The 24,492-nt window shown below is 61.7% G+C and overlaps 3 protein-coding genes across 3 annotated transcripts; all 3 read right to left on the reverse strand.

Annotated features, from left to right (window-relative positions):
- Window positions 1–277: 277 nt before the first annotated feature.
- Window positions 278–5,773, reverse strand: PMVK (phosphomevalonate kinase). The gene is made up of 5 exons (XM_029054751.2): window positions 5,611–5,773; window positions 3,290–3,353; window positions 2,835–2,990; window positions 1,590–1,719; window positions 278–560 (listed from the first exon to the last, which is right to left on the reverse strand). Exons 1-5 carry the CDS (start codon window positions 5,703–5,705, stop codon window positions 427–429), a joined length of 579 nt encoding a protein of 192 aa, XP_028910584.1. The 5' UTR covers window positions 5,706–5,773; the 3' UTR covers window positions 278–426.
- Window positions 5,774–8,691: 2,918 nt separating this feature from the next.
- On the reverse strand, window positions 8,692–14,717 carry PBXIP1 (PBX homeobox interacting protein 1). Its single transcript, XM_029056323.1, has 11 exons — window positions 14,620–14,717; window positions 14,194–14,265; window positions 13,811–13,883; window positions 13,634–13,704; window positions 13,383–13,515; window positions 12,947–13,183; window positions 12,518–12,550; window positions 11,927–12,003; window positions 11,302–11,409; window positions 10,586–11,178; window positions 8,692–9,508 (listed from the first exon to the last, which is right to left on the reverse strand). The coding sequence occupies exons 2-11, from the start codon at window positions 14,242–14,244 to the stop codon at window positions 9,016–9,018; spliced, it is 1,869 nt and encodes a 622-aa protein (XP_028912156.1). The 5' UTR covers window positions 14,245–14,265; window positions 14,620–14,717; the 3' UTR covers window positions 8,692–9,015.
- Window positions 14,718–19,272: 4,555 nt separating this feature from the next.
- On the reverse strand, window positions 19,273–22,276 carry PYGO2 (pygopus family PHD finger 2). Its single transcript, XM_029056077.2, has 4 exons — window positions 22,177–22,276; window positions 20,787–20,836; window positions 19,673–20,569; window positions 19,273–19,591 (listed from the first exon to the last, which is right to left on the reverse strand). The coding sequence occupies exons 1-4, from the start codon at window positions 22,274–22,276 to the stop codon at window positions 19,334–19,336; spliced, it is 1,305 nt and encodes a 434-aa protein (XP_028911910.1). The 3' UTR covers window positions 19,273–19,333.
- Between the last annotated feature and the right edge of the window lie 2,216 nt (window positions 22,277–24,492).

Here is a 24,492-nt window from a genome sequence, read left to right on the forward strand (position 1 = left end):
GTAAGCGCTTAACAAATACCATCGTTATTGTTGTTATTCTCTGGGCCTCAGTTCCCTCATCTGTAAAATGGGGATGAAGACCGAGCCCCTTGTGGGACAGGGACTGTGTCCAACGTGATGACTGTGTATCTACCCCGCCGCCTAAAACAGCGCTTGACGCAAAGTAAGCGCTTAAGAAATATTATTATTATTATTATTACAGTAGTCTGGCACATAGCAAGCACTTAAATATCATTATTATTACAGTGCCTGGCGCATAGTAAGCGCTTAGCAAATATCATTATTATTATTACGTATTTATTATCATTATTTACTCCGTCACCGTCCGGGCCCCCGCGCCCATCTTCCGGTGTGAGGGCAGGAGGACGAGGAATGGGCGAAGGGTCCCACAGTGTGGGGGGACTCGAACTCCGCCCCCAGAAGTCTCTACAGGTGACGCCGCATCAGGTCCTCCAGGGCGGCCAGCTGGGCCTCCAACGCCTGCCCGTCCCCGTCGTTCCGGACCACGTGGTCGAACGTCTCCCAGTCCAGGCCGCATTCCGACTCGGCGTCATCCACTCCTGAGGGAGGGGGGGCCCCGGGGGGCTCGGTTAAGCCCCCCCGGGCCGCTCTGAGCCCCCACCGTGCTGGGGGGAGGGTCCTCTGGGGAGACCCACCCCCCCCCAGTTGGGTCCCCCCGGAAACGGGCGGAGAAGGGGTGATGGTAGTTTGGAGAGCGAGGGCCAATCCCCGAGGACTGCCTGACGGAGGCGGCCTTTACGGCCCCCTCTAGGCTGGGACCCCTTTGTGGGCAGGGAACTGTTTTCCAACGCCGTTGGCGGTAACGGCAGTAGAGAAGCAGCGCGGCTCAGTGGAAAGAGCCCGGGCTGGGGAGTCAGAGGTCATGGGTTCTAATCCCGGCCCCGCCGCTTGTCGGCCGGGTGACTTGGGGCAAGTCACTTCGCTTCTCTGGGCCTCAGTTCCCTCATCTGGAAAATGGGGAGGAAGACTGGGAGCCCCACGGGGGACAACCTGATCACCTCGTATCCCCCCCCCAGCGCTTAGAACAGTGCTCGGCCCATAGTAAGCGCTTAACAAATGCCATCACCATCATTCCCTGGGCCTCTGTTCCCTCATCTGGAAAATGGGGATGAATCCTGTGAGCCCCACGGGGGACAACCTGATCACCTCGTATCCCCCCCCCAGCGCTTAGAACGGTAGCTGGCATATAGTAAGCGCTTAACAAATGCCATCATTATCATTATGAGGGGCCAGGGAGGCAGAAGGATCGGGGTTCTGGCCGTTGTCTGGGTGACCTGGGGCCAGTCACTTAACTCGTCCGGGCCTCGGTTATCTCACCCGGAAGATGGGGATAAGAGCGCGAGCCCCGATTTGCTTGCGTCCGTCCCGGCGCCTAGCACGGCGCCTGGCGCTTGGGAAGAACTTCCCAGGTGCCGTCACGATAATGATGATAATGGCATCCGTTAAGCGCTCACTACGTGCCGAGCACCGTTCTCAGCGCTGGATAACGACAACGGTGACGGACGGACCGGGGCAGGGCCGAGAGGGATAGGCGGGAGGTGTCCGGGGCCGGGCCCGGCCGCCCTCACCGGCTGTGAAGACCCAACCCCGACTCCGCCGCGTCTCCTCGGCCGCTTCCACTCGCACCGTCTGCGTCACGGCCCCGTAGGCCTCCCGGAACCAGGCCAGGTCCGACGATCTGCGGGCGTCGCTCACCAGCTGGGGATGCCCGCGGGGGTGGGCGACAGGGGGGGGAAACGGCAGCCCCTCGGACCCACCCCTCCTCTCCCTCGTCGGATGGCGGCCCCGAGCCCGTGGGGTGGACTGAGCACCTCGTGGGCAGGGAAGGCCTCTCTTTATTGTTCTGCTGTCCTCTCCCAAGCGCTCAGTACAGTGCTCTGCACACGGTAAGCGCCCAGTAGGTACCACTATGGGTAACAGCGGCAGTGGGATGGACCAAACCACCCCCCCGGCTGCGCCGCCCTGACTCGCTCCCTTTCTCCCCCTCCCCCCACTCCACCGCATGGCATTTACGTCCCAATCCGTCTTTTATTTATTGATATTAATATCGTTCTCCCCGTCTCTACACGGTAAAGTCCTTGTGGGCAGGGAATGTGTCTGTTACAGTGTTCTACCGTCCCCTCCCAAGCGCTTAATACAGTGCTCTGCACACAGTAAGCGCTCAATATATACGACTGAATACGTTATATTGTCCTGTCCCAAGCGCTCAGTAAAGTGATCCCCATGCGGTAAGCGCTCAATAAGTACGACTGAATATGTCATGTTGTCCTCTCCCAAGCACTTAGTAAAGTGCTCCACACACACTAAGTGCTCAATAAATACGATCCAAAACATTATATTGTCTTTTCCCAAGCGCTTAGTAAAGTGCCCCGCACACAGTAAGCGCTCAATAAATACGATTGAATACGTCATATTGTCCTCTCCCAAGCGCCCAGTAAAGTGCTCCGCACACACTAAGCGCTCAGTAAATACGACTGAATAGATACGTCATATTGACCCCTCCCAAGCACTTAGTACAGTGCCCCGCACACACTAAGCGCTCAATAAATACGATTGAATACGTCATATTGTCCTCTCCCAAGCGCCCAGTAAAGTGCTCCGCACACACTAAGCGCTCAGTAAATACGACTGAATAGATACGTCATATTGTCCTCTCCCAAGCGCCCAGTAAAGTGCTCCGCTCACAGTAAGCGCTAATAAATACTACTGAATGAATGACAGTAATATCGTCCTCTCCCAGGCGCTCAGTCCAGTGTTCCGCACAGGGCAAGCGCCCAATAAAGAGGCCGACCGGATGACGAGAGCCCGCTTACCCAGATGGGCTGAGGGAAGCCGCCTGCCACCGCGGCCCTGCAGAAGAAGCCGGGATCCCGGCGCCGCCGCTCCTCTCCCCAGAGGATCATGGCTTCTCGGTGCCCCTCCTTGTAGGCGCTGGCGTCCAGGAGGCGGGGGAGGTCCAGGCCGTGCTCCTGCCAAGGCACCCCTGCCCGCTGGGCCCTTTCGCCCTCCCGGAGCCCCCCCGCCCCGGACCCCCCGCCGCAGGCCGGGCCCGGTCCCCCCCACCCCAACGAGGGCGGGGTTGGCATCTCCCCGGGCGAGGAGCGGCGGAGGCCCGGGGGCGTCTACGGTGGTCCGCCTCTGCCCGTCTCTGGCCCGTCGCGGTGCCCCCGGGGCGTCGACCCGACCCTTCCTTCTCCGGAGGCTCCCGGGGGGGGGGCGGGCGGGGGGTGCAGGACAGGGTGGGGGGCGGCGTCGGGGGGGTCCCTACCTGCGCATACTGCTCCTTCAGCGGGCCGGACAGGCGCAGGATGGCACACGACTCATGTCCAATCCTGCCAGGGAAGAGATGCCTTCCCTTCAGCCCCGGGGGGGATAATGTTTGTATTTGTTAAGCGCTTACTATGTGCAGAGCACTGTCCTAAGCGCTGGGGTACATACAGGGTGATCAGCTTGTCCCATGTGAGGCTCACAGTCTTAATCCCCATTTTACAGAGGAGGTAACTGAGGCACAGAGAAGTGAAGCGACTTGCCCACAGTCCCACAGCTGACAAGTGGCAGAGTGGGGATTCGAACCCATGACCTCTGACTCCCAAGCCCGGGCTCTTTCCACTGAGCCACGCTGCTTCTCTACGAGAGGGAACCCTCCTCTCCCATACCCTCGCACCCGCCACCGGCCTTACGGACCGGCCCCCCGATGTCCCTCTGGACCCGTCCCCTCATTTCTAATGATGCTGATGACGATGGAACTCGTTACGGGCTTCTTACGTGCCAGGTGCTGTACTAAGCGCCGGGACGGACGCAAGCACGGGGAGTTGGGCACAGTCCCTGTCCCACCTGGGGTCGACTGTCCAATCCCCATTGGCACTGTGGGTAGGGCACGAGTCAGATGGGTGTGGGTTCTAATCCCGGCTCCCCCAGTTGTCTGCGGGGTGACCTTGAGCAAGTCACTTCACTTCTCTGTGCCTCGGTTACCTTATCTACGAAATGGGGATCGGGTCCGCGAGCCCCACACGGCGTAGGGACTGGGTCCAACTTGATTTACTTGTATCTGCCCCAGCGCTTAGTACAGAGCCTAGCACGTAATAGGCACTTACTTAACAGATCCCATAGTTATTATTACTATGAAGTAACCGAGGTCCAGAGAAGGATGGTACTTGTTAAGCACGCCGTGCTAAGCACTGGGGAGTCACACAGTCCCTGTCCCACTTGGGGCTCACACTCTTAGCCGGGGAGTCAGAGGTCGTGGGTTCTAATTCCGGCTCCCGCCACTTGTCAGCTGTGTGACCCTGGACAAGTCACTTCCCTTCTCTGGGCCTCAGTGACCTCATCTGTCAAATGGGGATTAAGACTTTGAGCGCCATGTGGGGACAACCTGATCAGCCTGTATCCCCCTCAGCGCTTAGAACAGTGCTTGGCACATACTAAGTGCTTAAAAGATATCATCATTATTATTACCCAGTGCTTAGAACGGTGCTTAGCACATAGTAAGCACTTAACAGATCCTATCATCGTTATCATTCCTCCAGCACTTAGGGCAGTGCTTGGCACACAGTAAGCACTTAACAGATCCCGTCATTATCATCATCCCCGCAGTGCTTAGAGCAGTGCTTTCATTCATTCATGCAATAGTATTTATTGAGCGCTTACTATGTGCAGAGCACTGTACTAAGCGCTTGAAATGGACAATTTGGCAACAGAGAGAGACAATCCCTGCCCAATCCCGGCTTGACACATAGTAAGCGCTGAACAAATCCCATCATTATCATCCCCCCAGCGCTTACAGCAGCGCTTAGCACATAGTAAGCGCTGAACAAATCCCATCATCGTAAGGATCATTGACCCAGCGCTTGGAGCAGTGCTTGGCACGGGGTAAGCACTTAAATCCCATCATTATGATCATTCCCCCAGCCCTTAGCACAGGGTAAGCGCTCAACAAATCCCATCATGATCATCCCCCCAGCGCTCAGAGCAGTGCTTGGCACAGAGTAAGCGCTGAACAAATCCCATCATCATTAGGATCATTTCCCCAGCGCTTAGAGCAGTGCTTGGCACAGGGTAAGCGCTGAACAAATCCCATCATCATCCCCCCAGCGCTCAGAGCAGCGCTTGGCACAGAGTAAGCGCCGAACAAATCTCATCATGATCACTGCCCCAGCGCTTAGAGCAGTGCTTGGCACAGAGTAAGCGCTGAACAAATCTCATCATTATGATCATTGTCCCAGCGCTTAGTGCAGTGCTTGGCACAGGGTACGCGTTGAACAAATCTCATTATGATCATTCCCCCCAGCGCTCAGAGCAGTGCTTGGCACAGAGTAAGCGCTGAACAAATCCCATCGTCATTGTGATCATTGCCCCAGCGCTTAGAGCAGTGCTTGGCACGGGGTAAGCGCTGAACAAATCCCATCACCCTCCCCCCAGCGCTCAGAGCAGTGCTTGGCACAGAGTAAGCGCTGAACAAATCTCATCATCATTAGGATCATCGCCCCAGCAATTAGAGCAGCGCTTTGCAGAGGGTAAGCGCTCCAGCAACGCGGTGGAGGTGTGGGTGGCGTGCGCCGTGCGGGGCCCTGGGCCCCCCGCCCCCGGCACCTGGCCCGCAGAGCGTCGGTCACAAAGTCCTTGCCGGACTTCCTCTTCCCGCTGAAGAGCAGCAGGAGGCGCGGGGAGGCGGCGGGCGACCACATGTCGCGGGGCCGAGGGGGCCACCGGGCCCGGGAGGACGCCAGGACGCATGCGCCGCCCCAGCTCCCCCCCCCCCCCCCCGCGCGCGCCTCTCGGGGGAGGGGTGGGGGGACGGGGCGGCGCGCGACGCGGCCCGCACCAACCGCACCTTTACGGAGGGGGGGGGGACGCGCTGAGGAGAGAGAAAGAAAGAAAGGAAAGGCGCGGTCGATACCAACGTCGTGGAGGGGACGGGGGGGGACGGGACGACGCTCTCGCTGAGGAGAAAGGCGTTCGTTCGTTCGTTCACTCATTCATTCGCTCAGTCGCTCGTTCATTCAATCACTCACTCATTCATTCATTCACTCACTCACTCAGTCATTCACTCATTCATTCACTCACTCAGTCATTCACTCATTCATTCACTCAGTCACTCACTCACTCAGTCATTCACTCATTCATTCACTCAGTCACTCAGTCATTCACTCATTCACTCACTCAGTCATTCACTCAGTCATTCACTCATTCACTCACTCATTCAGTCACTCAGTCATTCACTCATTCATTCACTCAGTCACTCAGTCAGTCACTCATTCATTCACTCACTGACTCACTCACTCTCACTCATTCATTCACTCACTCACTCACTCACTGACTCACTCATTCATTCATTCACTCACTGATTCACTCACTCATTCATTCACTCATTCATTCATTCAACTGTATTTAATTGAGCACTTTATACCCAGCCTTCGATAAGGCTTTGAAGGGGCAGGGGCTGGGGGGGGGGGGAAGTCATTGTCTGTCAGATTTAGACTCTACAATGTCTTCCTTGCAGGCGGGGAAGGTGTCTCTACTTTTGCATGGAAGTCTCCCGAGCGCTCGGTACATGAATAATAATAATGTGGGTATTTGTTAAGCGCTTACTATGTGCAGAGCACTGTTCTAAGCGCTGGGGGACATCCAGGGTCATGAGGTTGTCCCACGTGAGGCTCACGGTCTTCATCCCCGTTTTGCAGATGAAGTCACTGAGGCCCAGAGAGGTGAAGTGACTCGCCCACGGTCACCCAGCTGACAAGGGGCAGAGCCGGGATTCGAACCCATGACCTCTGACTCCCAAGCCCGGTCTCTTTCCACTGAGCGATGCTGCTTCCTGCTACGTTCATTCAACAGTACTTACGGAGCACTTACTCCGTGCAGAGCACCGTACTAAGCGCTTGGAATGGACAGTTCGGCAACAGATAGAGACCATCCCGGCCCAACGACGGGCTCACAGTCTAAACGGGCAGTGCTCCGCGCACAGCGCTCAGTAAATACGATTGAATGAAGGAAGCGCTTAGCACAGTGCTCCCTGGCACATAGGAAGCGCTCAACAAGTGCCACGAGTATGATTGTTCCTACTTGTTTTGTCGCCTACTTGCTTTGTTTTGTTGTCTGTCTCCCCCGTTTAGGCCGGGAGCCCGTCGTTGGGCAGCGATGGTCTCTATCTGTTGCCCAACTGTCCATTCCAAGCGCTTAGTCCGGTGCTCTGCACAGAGTAGATTTGAGGAGGGAGGGCGTTCCGGGCCGGAGGCGGGACGTGGGCGAGGGGTGGGTGGCGAGATGGACGAGATAGAGGTAGAGCGAGAGGGTTGGCATTAGAGGAGCAAAGTGTGCGGGCCGGGTTGGAGGAAGAGCGCGGCGAGGTGAGGTAGGAGGGGGCGAGGGGACTGGGGCCTTTAAAGCCGACGGTGACGAGTTTCTGCTCGATGCGGAGGTGGATGGGCAACCGCTGGAGGTTTTTGTGGACTCCCCCTCCGCCAGCCGGTTTGCCCTCGGCTGAGGAGGGGGTGCCCTAGAAAGGGCCTCCACCAGTCTGCTTTGAAGCGGGGGCGGGCGGGTGATTCTTGTGGATGTGGCTTACACCTCTCTCCCCCGCCACCCCCCACAGCCCCGTCAGATGTGGTAGGAGTCCTAGAAGGGGGAAGAAGCTAAGTGATAATAACGGTAATAATCGCAGTATTCGTTAAGCACTCCTTACGTGCCAGGCGCTGTACAAAGCGCCGGGGTGGCTACAAGCAAATTGGGTTGGACCCAGTCCCCGTCCCACGCGGGGCTCACGGTCTCAAGTCCCATTTTACCGATGAGGGAACTGAGGCCCAGAGAAGTGACTTGCCCTTGGCCCCACAGCAGACAGGTGATAAGGCGGGCAGGGCCCGTCTACTACGGTATCTCGGGGAGAACGCTGGAAAGAGGTCCCTGTTGTTTAGGGGGACAGCGCCTCCGTTAAATTCCTCGGTTTTTATCAGTCCATTCGTTCGATCCTATTTATTGAGCGCTTACTGTGTGCAAAGCTCTATACAGAGTTCTTGGGAGAGGACAACCTAACGATGAACACATTCTCTGCCCACAGCGAGCTTTGGATCCAACACCTGATTGCATTCCCTGCTTCCCGCCCCCACTCCGTTTTCCCAAGAGTAAGCGTGGGAGGCACACAGAGGTTAGGAGAGCAGAGAAACGTCCCAGAGCGTTCTGAGACTCCAACTCTGACCCCGTAACACCCCATGCTCCCCATCCCCAGCGCCTCTCCCCCTCCCCCGGGCCCCAGTTAAAATAGCTCCTCCGCTTCCCGGAGTGGTAGTGATGGGAGCTGGCAAAAACTGGGGAGGGGGCTGGGGCCCGGACCCGTAACGCAAATCGGATACCGGGAACGGATCAGGGCGGGATGCCCCGAGCCTGTGACCTGCGGCTGCTTCCTGTTCTTTCCCCCTCCCCGCCCCGTCCTCCCCCTCGGCCCCTGTCAAGAAAATGTGGGGTCAACATGGCCACCCCCCGGCTTTGCGCCATTTCCCCGTCCCCTCCGACCCCTCGAAGGTGTGGGGGGGACCAGGTCCGTGATCGCAGCCGCCCGGCCGATGCCAGCCTCTCCCCCCTCGCGCCCCCCCTCCCCCGGGGACCCGGGGACTCCCCCGAGGTCATTCTGTCCTTGCCCCTGCCATCCCGTCACTCCAAACCAACGGGGCCGAAGCGTCCCTTGTTAACCTCGCTTTATTGGATGGTGGGGCAGAATGAGGGACCAGGGGAAGGGAGGAACAAGAAGGAACCCCCGGGGGCGGCCAAGAGGGCTCAAAGGTCCCGAGCCGGGTCCAGGCCAGCAGGTGTGGGTGGGATGATTTGCATAGTGTTTGCATGTGGCTTGCATGGAACTTCCAAGGACCTTTGTATCCAGGACTGCTTCCCCACCCTGACTTCCACAGGTACAAAGCCCAGAGGACTCTCTCTTCCCCCTCTTCTGGGCCTATGCCCACCCCCCCCAACCCAGGGGCCAGGACCAGACCGAGCCTTCGAGTCCTTCTAGGGGGCCCCGTCTTCCTTGTCCTCCCAGGGGGACCGACCTTCCTTGTCCTTCCAGGAGGCCTGACCTTCCTTGTCCTTCCAGGGGCCCTGACCGTCCTTGTTCTTCCAGGGGGACCGGTCGTCTTTGTCCTTCCAGGGGCCCTGACCGTCCCTGTCCTTCCAAGGCCCCTGACCGACCTTGTTCTTCCAGGGGGACCGATCCTCCTTGTCCTTCCAGGGGCCCTGACCGTCCTTGTCCTTCCGGGGCCCCTGACCGTCCCTGTTCTTCCAGGGGGACCGATCCTCCTTGTCCTTCCAGGGGCCCTGACCATACTTGTCCTTCCAGGGGGACCGACCCTCCTTATTCTTCCAGGGGGACTTCCAGAAGGACTGGTCATCCTTGTCCTTCCAGGGGCCCTGCCCATCCCAGTCCTTCCAGGAGGAGCGATCCTCCTTGTGCTTCCAGGGGGACCGATCCTTTTTCTCCTTCTTGGCTTTCTTCTTTGCCCACCTGCGAGGTGACGGGAAAGAGGGGAACGAGGAAAGGAGCGTTGGGGAGACAGCCCCCATGTGACCCTTAATAATAGTAACCGTGGTATTTGTTAAGCGCTTACTATGTGCCAGGCACTTGGGGAGACAGCCCCCATGTGACCCTTAATAATAGTAACCGTGGTATTTGTTAAGCGCTTACTATGTGCCGGGCACTATTCTAAGCACTGAGGTAGATATAAGATAAGTGGGTTGGACACAGTCCCCGTCCGAGGTGGGGCTCACGGCCTTAATCCCCATTTTACAGATGAGGGAACTGAGGCCCAGAGAAGCAAAGTGGCCCGTCCAAAGGCCACACAACAGACAAGTGGAGGAGTGGGGATTAGAACCCATGACCTTCTGACTCCCAGGCCCGGGCTCTGGCCACTACGCCATACTGCTCGGGTGGCGGGGCAGAGTGCCAGACCGGGAGAAGGGAGGAACGAGAAGGAGACCCCGGTGGGGCGGCCACATCACCCCGAGGGTTCCAAGTCCAGTTCAGGCCAGCAGGTGTGGGTGGGACGATCTGTATAATCTTTGCATACGGCCTAAACGTTGAGAAGCAGTGTGGCTTAGTGGAAGGAGCCTGAACATCAGAAGGACCTGGATTCTAATCCCCGTTCCGCTACGTGTCTGCTGTGTGACCTCGGGTACGTCAGTTCGCTTCTCTGGGCCTCAGTTACCTCGCCTGTAAAAGGGGGATTAAGAGGGTGAGCCCCATGTGGGACAGGGATTGTGTCCAACCTCACCGACTTGCATCTACCCCAGGGCTTAGAACAGTGCTCGGTACACAGCAAGGACGCAGGAAGCGAAGCAGTCTGGCGTAGTGGACGGACCACGGGGCTGGGAGTCAGGGGGTCATGGGTTCTAATGCCGGTTCTGCCACTTGCCTGCCGGGGGACCTTGGGCAAGTCACTTAACTTCTCTGGGCCTCAGTTCCCTCATCTGTAAAATGGGGATAGAGACTGGGAGCCCCACGTGGGACAGGGACTGGATCCAACCTCCAGGATCCCGTAAGCGCTTAACAAGTACCACGATCGCGATTATCATCATCCCCCACCTCTTCGCGGGCTGGCCCCGGCCCAGGATGCGGCGGAAGACGAAGCCCTCGAAGTCTCCGGCGGCGTCCTCGTCTCCCGTCTGCTCCCGGGCCAGGTCCTCCAGGGCGTCATCCAGCCGGTCCACGAAGTCCCAGAAGCGGCGCCGGTCGTGGCGAAAGAGGCCGTCGGGCCCGAAGGGGCCGTCGGCGGGGTCGGCGGGCGCGGGCAGCAGGCGGTCCAGCAGGCGGGCCGGCTCCCGCACCCAGCCCAGCCCGCCCAGGTGTTCGGCCAGCAGCGCCCGGAAGGCCTCGGCCCTCACGGGCTCCAGGGCCACCCCGGCCTGCTCCAGGCCTTCGCGCCGGGCGCAGTCGGAGACGCCGGAGCAGCCTCCGGGTGGGCGGTGTGGGCCCCACAGGGGCGGCGGCGGGGCGGGCCCCCCGGGGGTCTCCGGGGGTCTCCGCAGCGCCCGGACCTCGGCCTCCAGCGCCCGCTGGGCCTCCCCCTGGCGCCGCAGGGCCTCCCGCAGCCTGCGGACCTCCGCCTCCGCCTCCGCCTCGGGCCCTTGGCCCGTCTTCCTCTGCAGCAGCAGCCCCTGCAGCTCCTCCTTCTGGGCCTGCGGGAGGGCCGGGAGCTGAGTGCGAGGAGGCCGGCGCGGGGAGGGGCGGGGGGCGGGGGGGATGCCCAGACTGCAACGGGAGGGATGGTGGGGCGGCGGGAGGGGGTGGGGGCCACAGACCTGCAGCTCGGCCTGCATCAGCCGAATGTCCTGGCTCTCGCGGGCCAGACGGTCCAGCAGGGTGTCCAGCGACCGGAGCCCCTCGGGCTCAACCGGGAGGGCGCGGGCCTGCAACCGGAGTCACTCATTCGTTCGTTCGTTCTCACTGAGCACTTTCCGAGTGCAGAGCACCGTACTAAGCGCTTGGGAGAGTACGGTACAACCCCGTCACAGTGAGCTTTCCGTCTAGAGGGGGAGACAGAACCGAGGACGCCGGGTCCGGGCTGGCGGGGAGACCCACCCCCCCACCTCAGCCCGACCGCCCCCAGAAGGGGCGTCAATCAATCAATCAATCAATCAGTCAATGGCATTTATTGAGCGCTTACTGTGTGCGGAGCACTGTACTGAGCGCTTGGGAAAGTACAATATAACAAGGGGAGACGTTCCCCGTCCATAACGTGCTATGGTTATGGGGGGGGGGGCGACATATTATATAATAAGTTACAGATATGTGCACGAGTAATTCATTTATTGATATGAATGTCTGTCTCCCCCTCTAGATTGCAGCCGCGGCCCGGGGCGAGGGAGGGAGGGAGTAGGGGGGTCCCCTCTGGGACGGGCAGCCCCTCCCCTCTACCCCGCTCACCTTGGCGTCCCCCACGGCCTGTCGGGAGTCGGGCACGGAGTCGCTCCACGGGGGCAGGGGCTCCACCGGGCCCGGGGCTGGAGGGCGCGGGGGGCAAGGGGTGAGGGATTTAGGGGGAGGGGGAGTTCGCCGGAGCTGCACACGGCCTCCACCTCCGCAGAGCGCTCTGTCTGTGCCTTCAGCTCTCTGCGGGATCTCTCCGTTTCTGGGGATCTCTCATTGTCTCTGGGGGGCGGGTGGGGGGGGGCAATTCCTCTGTTTCTGTCTCTGTTTCTGGAGAATCTCTCATCGTTTGCCTCTGGGGAGCTTTTTTCTGTCTCTCTGGGTGCGTCTCTGTCTCTCTTTCTGGGGATCTCTCGCCGTCTGCCTCTGCGGAGCTTTTTTCCGTCTCTCTGGGTCTCTCTCCGTCTCTCTGTTTCTGGGGATCTCTCATACGAACCCAGGAGCCGTGCTCTATCCACTAAGCCACACGCTCAATAAATACCATTGAGTGATTGCTTCTCCCCCCTCCTCATGCCCACCCTTTCTCCCTTCTTCCATCTTCTAGCCTGACGCTAGAAACCCGCCCGCTCCCCCCTCACCCCAACTCACCCTCGCCGCCATCACTGCTTTCTGACAATCCTCCTGTTGAGGGGGGCATGGGGTGGGGGAGAGGAGGGTGAGGTGAAGGTGGCAGGAAGAAGAGCCCGGGGCTGGAGGGGAGGGGGGATGGGAGAGGGAATGGGGGGGTGGAAAAGAGGGTCCGGCACCACTGACGACGGTAACGATGGTGGCATTCGTTCGGCACTTACCGTGCGCCAGGCACCGTGCTAAACGCCGGGGTAGATACAAGCAAATGGGGTGGGACACAGTCCCTGTCCCACGTGGGGCTCACGGTCTCAATCCCCATTTTACAGAGGAGGGAACTGAGGCCCAGCGAAGCGACTTGCCCAAGGTCACCCAGCGGACAAGGGGCGGAACGGGGATTAGAACCCAGGGCCTTCTGACTCCCAGGCCCCCGCCCTAACCACTAGCACTCACCTGCTAACACCAGCAGCCCCAGGCCCAGCAGGGCCGCGGCCCCCAGGGTCTCGGGGGTCAGCCAGGCCCCCAGGCCCCAGTCCCCCGCCCCCTCCCCCGCGTCCTCGAGCGAGGCGCGGGGCCGGGGGGTCGGGAGAAGCGGCGGGGCGGGCGCTCGGCCCGGGCGTCTCCGCAGCCCTTCCACGTCGTCCTCGCTGCTCGAGTAACCGGGCGGCTCGGCCTCCGTCGTCGGCTGGCCTGTAGGGCGGAGCGGGGTCATCGCGGCCGGCCCCCTGCCTCTGCGGCGAGGCCGAGCCCTCTTGCGGGGAAGGGGGGACCGGGGGGACCCATCCCCAACGTCCAAAGGGGGTCTCTGGGAGGGGCTCCTGGGGGAGAGGAGGAGGGGGGTGGGTGGGGGAGACCGACACCCCCCTCCTCCAGCCCCCCAGACCCTTACCAGCTTTCCCAACATCAGAGAATCTCTGTCCCTCCTCCTCCTCTTCCTCCTCCTTCTCCTCCTCCGCTTCTCCCTTCGGCCACTGGCCCTCGGCCGCGGGGGTCTCGGCGCTGACGCCCGCACCCCCGGCCTCCTGTGGGAAAGAGGATGGCAGGGGACGAGCGAGGGCAGAGGACGCCGGGGTCCGTGCCCCCCACCCTTCCCTCTCCCCGCGCCCGGGCACGGGACGGCCTGACTCCGGACCCCTGTACCTCGGATGTGGCGGCCTCCGGGGCTGGGGCAGTGGCAGGTCCCGGCTCTCCCCTCTCGGAGGAGATGGGGGCTGCAAAAGGGAGCGTGGGGCGGAGTGGAACTCAAGGTCGGGCCCCACCACCGCCGTAGACGGGGTGCGTGTCCGGCCGCGGAGGGATGGGTGGGGGGAGACTTACCGGTTGCGGCCGGGTCCGGCTTGGCCGGGGTCTCCGGGGCGTCCCCCGGCCCGAGCGTCTCCACGGGCAACCCCTGTGGGGGGGTCGTGGGTCAGGCCCCTCCGGCCGTCCCCTGGACCGCCGGGCTCCTTCTCGACGCCGAGGACGCCTCCTCCGGTCCCCCCGGGACCCCCACCCTCTCTCCCAAGGAGAGTCTCCCCGGGGGCTTCCTCCTCCCCCGGCGACGCCCCAACTTTGCCTCCCACTCGCCCCGGCCCTGCCCCATCGGTGCAGCCGGAGGAGGCCGGGTGTCCGGTCCAGCCCCGGGATGGGGGAAGGTTGACCGCCCCCGACCCTCGGGGTGACCCCCCCCACCCCACAAACCCATCCGGCCCCCTCCCTACCTCCGAGCCCGCCAGGACCCAACTATTATCGGCGTCGGGATGGGCGGCCATCTCTCTGAGCAGGGGGGCTGCCTGAGGAGACGGGGAACGAGAGGGGGATGATCAACTCGGGGTGGGGGGGCCAAGAAACTCGAGAGGTCAAGTCGGTTCACCCCCTGCCTCTGAGTCCCTGGGCCGGGTCCCCTCCCCCTGGACCACCCCTCGGGTCGCCATGGAAACCCCCCGGCGTCCAGTTCCCTGACCGTTGCCATAGAGACGGGCATCGGTATCTGGGTCAGGCCGCTCCCATCCCCTCTAGCCGCCCCGGGCCGCCCCCTGTCTAGCCCCCATCCCTCCTGCTGCAGCCCGGGATGGGGAGGGGGGTCTCCGAGCCGGGGACCCCCCGTTTTTGGGGGGGCGGTGGGGGGGCGGGAGGGGGGCTGTTACCTGGCCCGGCCCCCTCCCCCGCTTTCCCCGCCGCAGCTCCGGCCAGAACTTTCGGCCGGTTTCCCCCCCTCGGGGGGGCGAGTTCCCCTTCTCCCCCGGGGTGGGGAGGGGGCGAGGGGGCACGTGACGGGCCGCCAGCCGATAGGAAGGCGGCGCGGCCGACGGAGGGGAAACTTTGGACCAATGGGAGCGCGGGGTGGCAATTGGGGGCGGGGCCGGCGGAGATGGACCGGCCCAGCTGCGACCCTCTGTCTTATGACAGAGTCGAAGGAAGACTGTTGGGATTCGTTAAGCGCCTACTAGGTGCCGAGCACCGCTCTAAGCGCTGGGGCAGACCCAGGGTCTGCAGGTGGGCCCCCGTGGGGCTCCCCCCTTTCATCCCCGTTTGACGGAAGAGGGAACTGAGGCCCGGAGAAGTGAAGCGACTGGCCCGAGGTCACACAGCAGATGGTGGCGGAGCCGGGATCAGAATAAGAAGAACGAGGGCATTTATGGGGCGCGTACTAGGTGCCGAGCACTGTTCTAAGCGCTGGCGGGGGGACACGAGGTCATCGGGTTGTCCCCCGTGGGGCTCCCGGCTTTCATCCTCATTTGACCGCTGGGGTCGCCGAGGCCTAGCCAAGTGAAGCTCCGCCGCTCGTCGGCTGGGTGACTTGGGGCCAGTCGCTTAACTCCTCTGTGCCTCACTTCCCTCATCTGGAAAATGGGGATGACGACTGGGAGCCTCACGGGGGACAACCCCATCACCTTGTATCCCCCCCCAGCGCTTAGAACAGCGCTTTGCACACAGTAAGCGCTTACCAAACGCCATCATCATTATTATTAGACAAGCAGATCGGGTTGGAGCCGATGTCAGTCCCCATTTTCGGGGTCTCAATCCCCATTTTAAGCTTCCCTCACCAGGAAGCCTTCCTCCACGGAGCTCTCATCTCCCCATCCTATTCCCCGCCCCCCAACTATTGTGTCCACTTCAATCGATCGGGTTTACCGAGCGCCTACTGTGCTGAGCTGAGCACTGTAGGAAGTGCTGGGGAGAGGACGATGTGATGATGATGATGATAATGTTGGTATTCGTTGAGCACTTACTCTGTGCAGCGCACTGTTCTAAGCGCTGGGGTAGACACAGGGGAATCAGGTTGTCCCACGTGGGGCTCACGGTCTTAATCCCCGTTTTACAGAGGAGGTAACTGAGGCACAGAGAAGTGAAGTGACTTGCCCACGGTCACACAGCTGACGAGTGGCAGAGACGGGATTCGAACCCGTGGCCGCTGACTCCAAAGCCCGGGCTCTTTCCCCTGAGCCACGTTCCCGGCCCACGAGGAGCAAACAGTCTAGAGGGAGAGACGGACGTGCCTATAAATAAACACTGCTCTGCACATAGTAAGCGCTCAATAAATACTAGTGAATGAATAAATAATTAATTCAATTACGGGGAGGTCCGTAAAGGCTGCGGGGCCGAGGGAGGGGTCGATCACGGCTGCAAATCTGAATTCCAGGGCGACGCAGAAGGGAGCGGCTACTTACGGCTTCTGGACCACTGATGGACGCCTCTCTGCCTCTCATCGTTCCCTCCTGTGCCACGGTTTAATTTGTCTCCCCCGTGCCGGCCGAGGTCACGATTCCTACCTCTTTCGTCGGGCCCTCGGTCAATCGTATGTATTGAGCGTTAACGGTGTGCAGAGCACTGTACTGAGCGCTTGGGAGAGGAGGCTAGAACGATAAAGAGACACATTCCCCGCCCGCAGTGAGCCGACGGTCTAGGGGGACGGCTCCTGTTGTCCGGAGCTTAGTACGGTGCCTGGCACAGAGTAAGCGCTTAATAAATATCGGTTATTATTGTCCTCCCGCAAGAGCCCAGTAGTGTTTTAGGCAGGCTAAGAGGTGCTCAGTAAGTACGACAAGTTGACCCGCCTCTTCCATCCAACTGGCAGCTCAAGGGCAGAGTTCACATCTCCTCCCTCTGCCCCCCACACCTCCTACCTCAAAGTCGAATCGGTAGCTTCCTCCCCAGCGCATTCCCTCACGCGAGCGTATTTATCGAGCGCTTACTGTGTGCACAGCCCGGATCCGGGAGTCAAAAGGACCCGGGTTCTAATCCCTGTCTGCAGTGTGACCCTGGGCAAGTCACTTCACTTCTCGGGGCCTCACTGACCTCATCTGTAAAAAACAGGGATTAAATCCGTGCGCCCTACGTGGGACAGGGACCGTGTCCAACCCGCCTTTAGCGAAGCAGTGTGGCTCCGTGGAAGGAGCCCGGGTTTGGGAGTCAGAGGTCGTGGGTTCAAATCCCGGCTCCGCCACCTGTCAGCGGGGTGACTTTGGGCAGGTCACTTCACTGTGCCTCAGTCATCCCACCTGGGGATGAAGACGGTGAGCCCCACCTGGGACAACCCGATGACCTCGTATCCTCCTCGGCGCTTAGAACAGTGCCCTGCGCATGGTAAGCGCTTAACAAATACCGACATTATTATTAAAGGCTCCTTAAAAACTATCGACGGATGAAGCGTTTAGGTGGTGGGCAAGTGCCCGAATGGCAGTTGGGGAAACTGAGGTGGGAAGGTGAGCGATCAATCCGGGAAGGCCACCTGGAGGCGAGGAGACGCACACTCCCTCCCCCTTCCGCATCACCCCGATTTACTCCTTTCTTTCATAATAATCATCATGGCATTTATTAAGCGCTTACTAGGTGCGAAACACTGTTCTCAGCGCTGGGGGAGATACGAGGTTGTCAGGTTGCCCCACGAGGGGCTCGTGTTAAGCCCCATTTTCCAGATGAGGTCACTGAGGCCCAGAGAAGTGAAGTGACTTGGCCAAGGTCACACGGCAGACAAGCGGCGGAGGCGCTTTCCTCCTCCAGCCCCACACCACTTATGTCCGTTATCGGTCATCCATTTCTATTCCTGTCTGCCTCCCGCCTCTAGGCTGTAAGCTCTCGTGTCTCTCCTATTGTTCTACTGGACTCTCCCAAGCGCTTAGTACAGTGCTCTGCACACAGTAAGCGCTCGATAAATATGACTGACTGAATGACAGGGAGTAGCCCGTGAGCCCCACGACGGGTAGACAGCGACCGCGTTTAATTCCAGCACTGGGTATCGATCGATCAATCCCATCTATTGAGCGCCCAATGCAGAACACTCTCCTAAGTGCACGAGAGCGGACGATACAACAGAGTCGCAGCGTGGCTCGGCGGAAAGAGCCCGGGCTGGGGAGTCAGAGGCCACGGGTTCGAATCCCGGCTTGTCAGCTGTGTGACTGTGGGCAAGTCACTTCACTTCCTCTGGGCCTCGGTTACCTCATCTGGAAAATGGGGATTAAGATCGTGAGCCCCACGTGGGACAATCTGATGACCCTGTAAATCCACCGCACCGCTCAGAACAGTGCTCTGCACGGTGTAAGCGCTTAAGAGATACCAACATTATTATTAAGAGAGTCGGGAGCCACGTTCCCCGCACACGAGCCGACAGTCTAGAGGGGGAGACGGACTGAAATATAAATGTATTTAGCTTAATTCAGTGAATTATTTAGTGTAGTGCTCCGCACACAGCAAAGACCTAATAAATACTATTAACTGCTGCCAGATTGGCCTGAGGGGAACGGAGCGCGTCCAACCCGATTAGCTTGTATCTACTTTGTCGCTCAGTATAGTGCCTGGCACATAGTGAGCGCTTAACGAATACCGGTTCGAAAAGAAAATAAGGAAGGGGGCGAGCTGGGAGGAAGGGCCCGGACTGGGGGGGGGGCGATGAAAGAGGGAGAAGCCGTGGAGGACGAAGCCAGGGACAGTTGAAGTGAGAGGGCCTGGGGTGGACGCTCGTTGCGGGCAGGGAATTTGTTACGTTGTACTCTCCCAAGCGCTTAGCGCAGCGCTCGGCACACGGGAGGCGCCCGGTAAATACGATCCACTGTCGTCGACTGGGTGGAGGAGAGGGGCGGGGGGAGACGAGTTAAGTTCTGGACGTGCTGAGCTCGGGTACCCCCCCCCACCCCGCCGCGCCCCCCCCAGACTGCGTGTGTGTGTGAGCGTCGCCCCTCCCCGACACCCGCCGGCCTGGCCGCCCCCCCCAGGGGAGGGTCCGAGGGGAGGGTCCGTGGCTCCTCCCCTGCGGCCGGCCCCTTACACAGCACAGGACCAGCTTCGTTTCCAAATCGTTTTATAAACCGCACGTAAAAAATCGTGGTGACCGAGTGGGCGCGGGGGCGGGGGGGGGGCTCGGGGCGGGGGAATTTACAAAACGGGGAGGGGGCGGAGGGGCGGGAACGTCGGGAGGAAGAACACAAACACAACACGGTGAGGACCCCCACCCCGGTCCCGCCGCCCCCGTGCGAGTCCGCGGGGCGTTAGGGCCGGAGTCCCCCGAGAGCCCCGCCGGGAGGGGTCGGGGGTCGCGGCCCGTCTCGGGTCGGCCACCGGGCCCCTCGCCCCCGCTGCCCCGAGCCCGACCGGCGGAGTTCGGCGCCCCTCGCCCGGGGGCCGGCCGGCCGGCCGGACCGGCGGGACGCTCCGCTAGGCGGGGGGAGGTCTCGGCCGGGCCGGGGAGGGTCTCGCTCGGGAGGGCGACGGGAAGGGGGCCCCGGTCGGGCCGGCGGGGAGGGGTCTCGGTCCGGGGAGGGGCGGGGAGGCTTCCGGGTCGGGCCCCGGAGGGGGACGGGGGGGACGGGGGACGGGGAGGGGGCGTCGGGGAGCGGTCTCGGTGGCGTCCCCCGGCCCCCCGCCTCAGCCGTCGCCGGCGGCCACCAGCTGGCCCAGCCCCTCGCGGATGTAGACGGACTGGATCTCCTTGGTCTTGAGGCAGAAGTCGCAGGCCCAGACGGCGGAGGCCTCGGTGGTCAGCAGCCCGTAGGCGTTCTCCGTCATGCCCGTGCATTCGCGGTGGAACCACTTCTGGCAGGAGGCCTCGCACAGGATGGCGTCCTGGTCGTCGTGGACCTCGCTGCGGCAGGCCCCGCACGGGTACACCAGGCCCGCCGGCGGCTGGTGCGGGCCGGGGCCCGCCGGCGCGGGGGGGGCCGCCGGCGCGGGGGGCGCCGCCGAGGGGGTCCCGGCCGCCGGGGCGGGGGGCGGGGCCGAGGGCGCCCCGGCGGGCGGGGCGGGCAGGTTGTTGGCGTCCGGCGTGCCCGCCGCCCCCCGGGCCCCCGCGCCCCCGGCCGAGAAGCCGGCCGGGGCCCCGTTGACGGCGGCCGCGGTGACGGGGGAGCCGCCGTGCGGCTCGGGGACGAAGCCGGGGCCGCCCCCGCCCCCGCCGCCCCCGGGGCCGGGCGGGGGCAGGGCCTTGCCGACGCCGTCCTCGCCGGCGGGGGGGAAGTCGGGGCCGGGGAAGGGGCCGGCGGCGGGGGGCGGGCCGGGCCGCGGCAGGGGGCCGAAGGGGTTCGGGGGCTGCTGCGCGAAGCGCTGGGGCGGCGGGGCCGGGGGCGGCGGGGCCGGGGGCTGACCGCCCATGGTCGGGGACATCATGGGGCCGAAGGCGCCCACGGGCCCGGGCCCCAGCTGGCCGGACGGGGGGCTGAAGTTCTGGGCCAGCGCGGGCCCGAAGGGCTGGCCGGGGAAGTTCATGGCCGCCGCCGCCGCCGCCGCCGCCGCCGCCGGTCCGGGGGGTCCGCCGGGCCCGTAGCCGGGGCCCTGGGGAGGGAGGGCGAAGGCGGGGCCCAGGGCGTTGGGGGGGAAGGGCGGGGGCTGGCGCCGCAGGGCCTGGGGGGGCGGGGGCGGCGGCCCCCCGGCCCCGGCGCCCGGCCCGCCCCCGCCGTAGCCCGGCGGGACCTGGCCGGCCAGCGCGGCCCCCGGCTGCACGCGGAAGCCCGCGTAGGGTCCGGGCCCCCCCAGGAACGGGGGGCCGCCCCCGGCCCCGAGCTTCGGGGCGGCGAAGTCATCCTCGAAGGGGTTGGAGGCCACCAGGTGGTCCACCATGGGCGTCGGGGGCGGGGCGAACTCCGTCAGGTGGGAATAAGCCGGGCCCTGCGGGAGGGGGAGGGGGCCGTCGGAGAACGAGAACCATAAGGACGACGACGACGACGACGACATTTGGCGACGGGGAGACCCCAGCCCGCCGCCCCTCTCGCCTCGGGCCCACCGGTCCGGCGGGAGAGCCGAGGTTGTGGCGAGGGAGCGGGGCGGGGGGATGGGGGAGGCGCGAGGTGGTCACCCCCGGCCTCCCGTCCGTCCCGTCCCTCACCTGAGTGTTGGATTTCCGTCGCTTCTTTTCGGGGCTCTTCATTTGCAGACCTGGAGGACGGGAGACCCATCACGTCCCCCGCCCCCCAAGACGCCCCTCCCGCCCCCCAGCCCCGCCGCTACGGCCCCCGGGGCTCGCTGACCTCCCCACCCTCCCCCTCCTCCAGAAGCACCCGAGGCCCGGGGGAGAGAGCCCGGGCCTGGGAGTCAGAAGGACCTGGGTTCTAATCCCGGCTCCGCCACCCGTCCGCTGTGTGACCTCGGACGAGTCACTTCACTTCTCCGGGACTCGGTTCCCTCCCCTGGAAAATGCGGACTATTTATTCATTCCCTCGTACTTATCGAACGCTTACCGCGTGCAGGGCGCTGTACTAAGCGCTTGGAAAGGACCATTCGGCAACAGTTATGACTACGAGCCCCTTTTGGGACGGGGATTGGATCCAACCGGATTGTGCCGGATCGACCCCGGGGGTTAGGACAGCGTCCGGCACGTAGAAAGCGCTTAACAAATGGCACAATTATTATTAGGTCATATCGGCCCCAGCCCGTAGAACAGTGCCTGGCTCATAGTAAGCGCTTAAAGAACATCGTAAAAAAGAAGGGGCTGTGTCCAACCTGCTGAGCCGGCACCTACCCCGGCGCTTAGAACAACGCTCCGCACATAGTGAGCGCTTAAGGAACATCGTAAAAAAGAAAGGGGGGCTGTATCCAACCGCATTAACTTGCATCTCCCCCAGCGCTTAGAACAGTGCCTGGCACCTAGTGAGCGCTTAAGGAGCACCATCAAAAAAGGGGGCTGGGTCCGACTGCATGTGAGCCCGTCACTGGGCTGGGATCGTATCTGTTGCCCAAGTGTCCATCCCAAGCGCTTAGTCCAGTGCTCTGCACAGAGTGAGCGCTCATTCAATACTACTGAGTGAAGTGGCATGTCCTCCGGCGCTTAGAACAGTGCCTAGCACATAGTGAGTGCTCAAGGAGCAGCATAAGAAAGAAAGGGGGGCCGGGTCCAACTGCACTGACTGGCATCTCCCCCGGCGCTTAGAACAGTGCCTGGCACATAGTGAGCGCTTAACAAATACCATCCCAAGAAAAAGGGGGCTGGGTCCAACTGCATGTGAGCCCATCACTGGGCTGGGATCGTAAGTATCTGTTGCCGAATTGTCCATCCCAAGCGCTTAGTCCAGTGCTCTGCACAGAGTGGGCGCTCAATAAGTACTACTGAATGAAGTGGCATGTCCCCCGGCGCTTAGAACAGTGCCTAGCACACGGAAGGAAGGGGGGCTGCGGGCAAGCGGGTCAGGTGTCTCGGAGCAGCGCTGAGCACAGGCGCTCGGGGGTGGGAGGTCAGAGGTCGGAGGTCAGAGGTCGGGGATGTGCGCGTGTGACCTCACCGGCCTTGCCCTGCTTCCTGGCGGGTCCGGGGGGGGCGGGCGGGGGCGCGGGGACTCCTCCCTCCAGCTTGTCCGGGTGCGGCGGGGCGGCGGCGGCCATGGGGGGGGCGGGGCGGGGCGGGGCGGGGGGGGAGGGGGTCAGCGGCGGCCCCCGGGCTGCACCATCTCGCGGGGCCCGCGGGGGGGCCCCCGGCCTGCACCAGCCCCGCGCGCCGGCCTCCCCCGCCGCCGGAACCGGAAGCCGACCGGACCGCACCACTCGGCGCGCCACGGGGGGGGGGAGCGGACAAACGACTCGCGACACCCCCCCACCCCCGGACGGGGCGAACCATTCCGGGCGCGCGCGTGCGCGCCGGGGGAGGAAACGACCCCGCCCCCCTTCTCCTCATGCGGGGCGAACCATCTCGCGCGCCTCACGGGGGGGGAGGGGGAAGGGGCCGTACCATCTCCCACGCCGGGGGGGGGGCGGTTCCCTTATTCATTCATTCCGTGGAATTTATTCATCTTCACGGAGTGAGCGCCCAGCGGGTGCGGAGCACTGGCCTAAGCGCTGGGGAGAGGGCCATCCGATAATAAATAGAGACAATCGGGGCCCCTGAGCTTCATTCACTCACTCACTCATTCATTCACCCATTCATTCATTCATTCACTCACGCATTCACTCATTCATTCATTCATTCACCTATTCCCTCCCTGCAGACTAATAAGGATGGTATTTGTAAAGCGCTTACTACGTGCAGAGCACTGTTCTAAGCGCTGGGGATACAATAATTAATAATAAGGATGGGATCTGTTAAGCGCTTACTATGTGCAGAGCACTGTTCTAAGCGCTGGGGGGAGGCTACAACAATTAATAATGATGATGGTGGTATTTGTTAAGCGCTTACTACGTGCAGAGCACTGTTCTAAGCGCTGGGGAGGCTACAAGAATTAATAATGCTGATGGGATTTGTTGAGCGCTTACTACGTGCAGAGCACTGTTGTAAGCGCTGGGGGGGCTATAAGAATTAATAATGATGTTGGTATTTAAGCGCTTACTACGTGTAGAACACTGTTGTAAAGCGCTGGGGTGGGGGTATGAGAATTAATAATAACTTTGGTATTAAGCGCTTACTATGTGCAGAGCACTGTTCTAAGTGCTGGGGGGGGGGGCTACAATAATTAATAATGATGATGGTATTTGTTAAGCGCTTACTATGTGCAGAGCACTGTTCTAAGCGCTGGGGGGGGGCTACAACAATTAATAATGACGATGGTGGTATTTGTTAAGCGCTCACTATGTGCAGAGCACTGTTCTAAGCGCGGAGGGAGACACAGGGTAAGCAGGTTGTCCCCCGTGGGACTCACATTTTTTAAATCCCCATTTTTGACAGATGAGGGAACTGAGGCCCAGAGAAGTTAAGTGACTTGCCCAAGGTCACACAGCAGACAAGGTGATGAGGTGGTCCCCCGTGGGGCTCCCAGGCTTCATCCCCATTTTCCAGATGAGGGAACTGAGGCACGGAGAAGGGAAGCGACTTGCCCAAAGTCCCACAGCTGACCAGCGGCGGAACCGGGATTAGAACCCACCACCTCTGACTCCCCAGCCCGGGCTCTTTCCACTGAGCCACGCTGCTTCACTAATAATAATAATAATAATGACGATGATGGTGTTTGTTAAGCACTTACTATGTGCCAAGCACTGTTCTAAGCACTGCGGGGGGACACAAGGTGATCGGGTTGTCCCACCCGGGGATCCCAGTCTTCATCCCCAATTTTACAGCGTGGCAGGTGGGAAGAGCCCAGGCCTGGGAGTCAGGAGGTCCTGGGTTCTAATCCCGACTCCACCGCTCCTCTGCTGGGTGACCTTGGGCGAGTCACTTCACCTCTGTGGGCCTCAGTTCCCTCATCTGGAAAATGGGGATTCAAAGCGTGAGCCCCGCGGGGGACAGGGACGGTCTCCAACCCCATCTGCTTGGATCCACCCCAGCGCTTCGTGCAGTGCCTGGCACGTAGTAAGCGCTTCACAGATACCGCAATCACTATTAATCATGATGTATTCGTGAAGCGCCTTCTATGCGCCAAGCACTGTTATTACCGAGAAGCAGCGAGGCCTAGCGGGTAGAGCCCGGGCCCGAGAGTCAGAAGGGCCTGGGTTCTAATCCCACCTCCGCCGCGGGTCTGCTCTGTGACCTTGGGCAAGTCGCTTCGCTTCTCCGGCCCTCAGTTCCCTCTTCCGTCAAATGGGGACGGAGACCGGGAGCCCCATGCGGGGGGGCAGGGTCCGCGTCCCACCCCGTTAAGTCGATCCTACCTGAGCAGGTAGAACAGTGCTTG

This window comes from Ornithorhynchus anatinus, chromosome X5 (genome assembly GCF_004115215.2).
Source record: "Ornithorhynchus anatinus isolate Pmale09 chromosome X5, mOrnAna1.pri.v4, whole genome shotgun sequence".
Taxonomy (NCBI): Eukaryota; Metazoa; Chordata; class Mammalia; order Monotremata; family Ornithorhynchidae; genus Ornithorhynchus; species Ornithorhynchus anatinus.

Coding starts and splice junctions, on each gene's coding strand:
- PBXIP1 (XM_029056323.1), bottom strand. CDS start 14,244: ATGGCCGCCCATCCCGACGCCGATAATAGTTGGGTCCTGGCGGGCTCG. Junction 11,410..11,926: donor AGGCCGTGGGGGACGCCAAG/GTGAGCGGGGTA, acceptor CTCCGGTTGCAG/GCCCGCGCCCTCCCGGTTGA. Junction 9,509..10,585: donor CGGGGCCAGCCCGCGAAGAG/GTGGGGGATGAT, acceptor GTCACCTCGCAG/GTGGGCAAAGAAGAAAGCCA.
- PYGO2 (XM_029056077.2), bottom strand. CDS start 22,276: ATGGCCGCCGCCGCCCCGCCGCACCCGGACAAGCTGGAGGGAGGAGTC. Junction 20,837..22,176: donor CAGGAAGCAGGGCAAGGCCG/GTGAGGTCACAC, acceptor CCCGTCCTCCAG/GTCTGCAAATGAAGAGCCCC. Junction 19,592..19,672: donor CGCCCTCGGCCCCGCCCCCC/GCCCCGGCGGCC, acceptor GGCCCGCACCAG/CCGCCGGCGGGCCTGGTGTA.
- PMVK (XM_029054751.2), bottom strand. CDS start 5,705: ATGTGGTCGCCCGCCGCCTCCCCGCGCCTCCTGCTGCTCTTCAGCGGG. Junction 3,354..5,610: donor ACCGACGCTCTGCGGGCCAG/GTGCCGGGGGCG, acceptor CTTCCCTGGCAG/GATTGGACATGAGTCGTGTG. Junction 561..1,589: donor GGGTTGGGTCTTCACAGCCG/GTGAGGGCGGCC, acceptor CCCCTCCCTCAG/GAGTGGATGACGCCGAGTCG.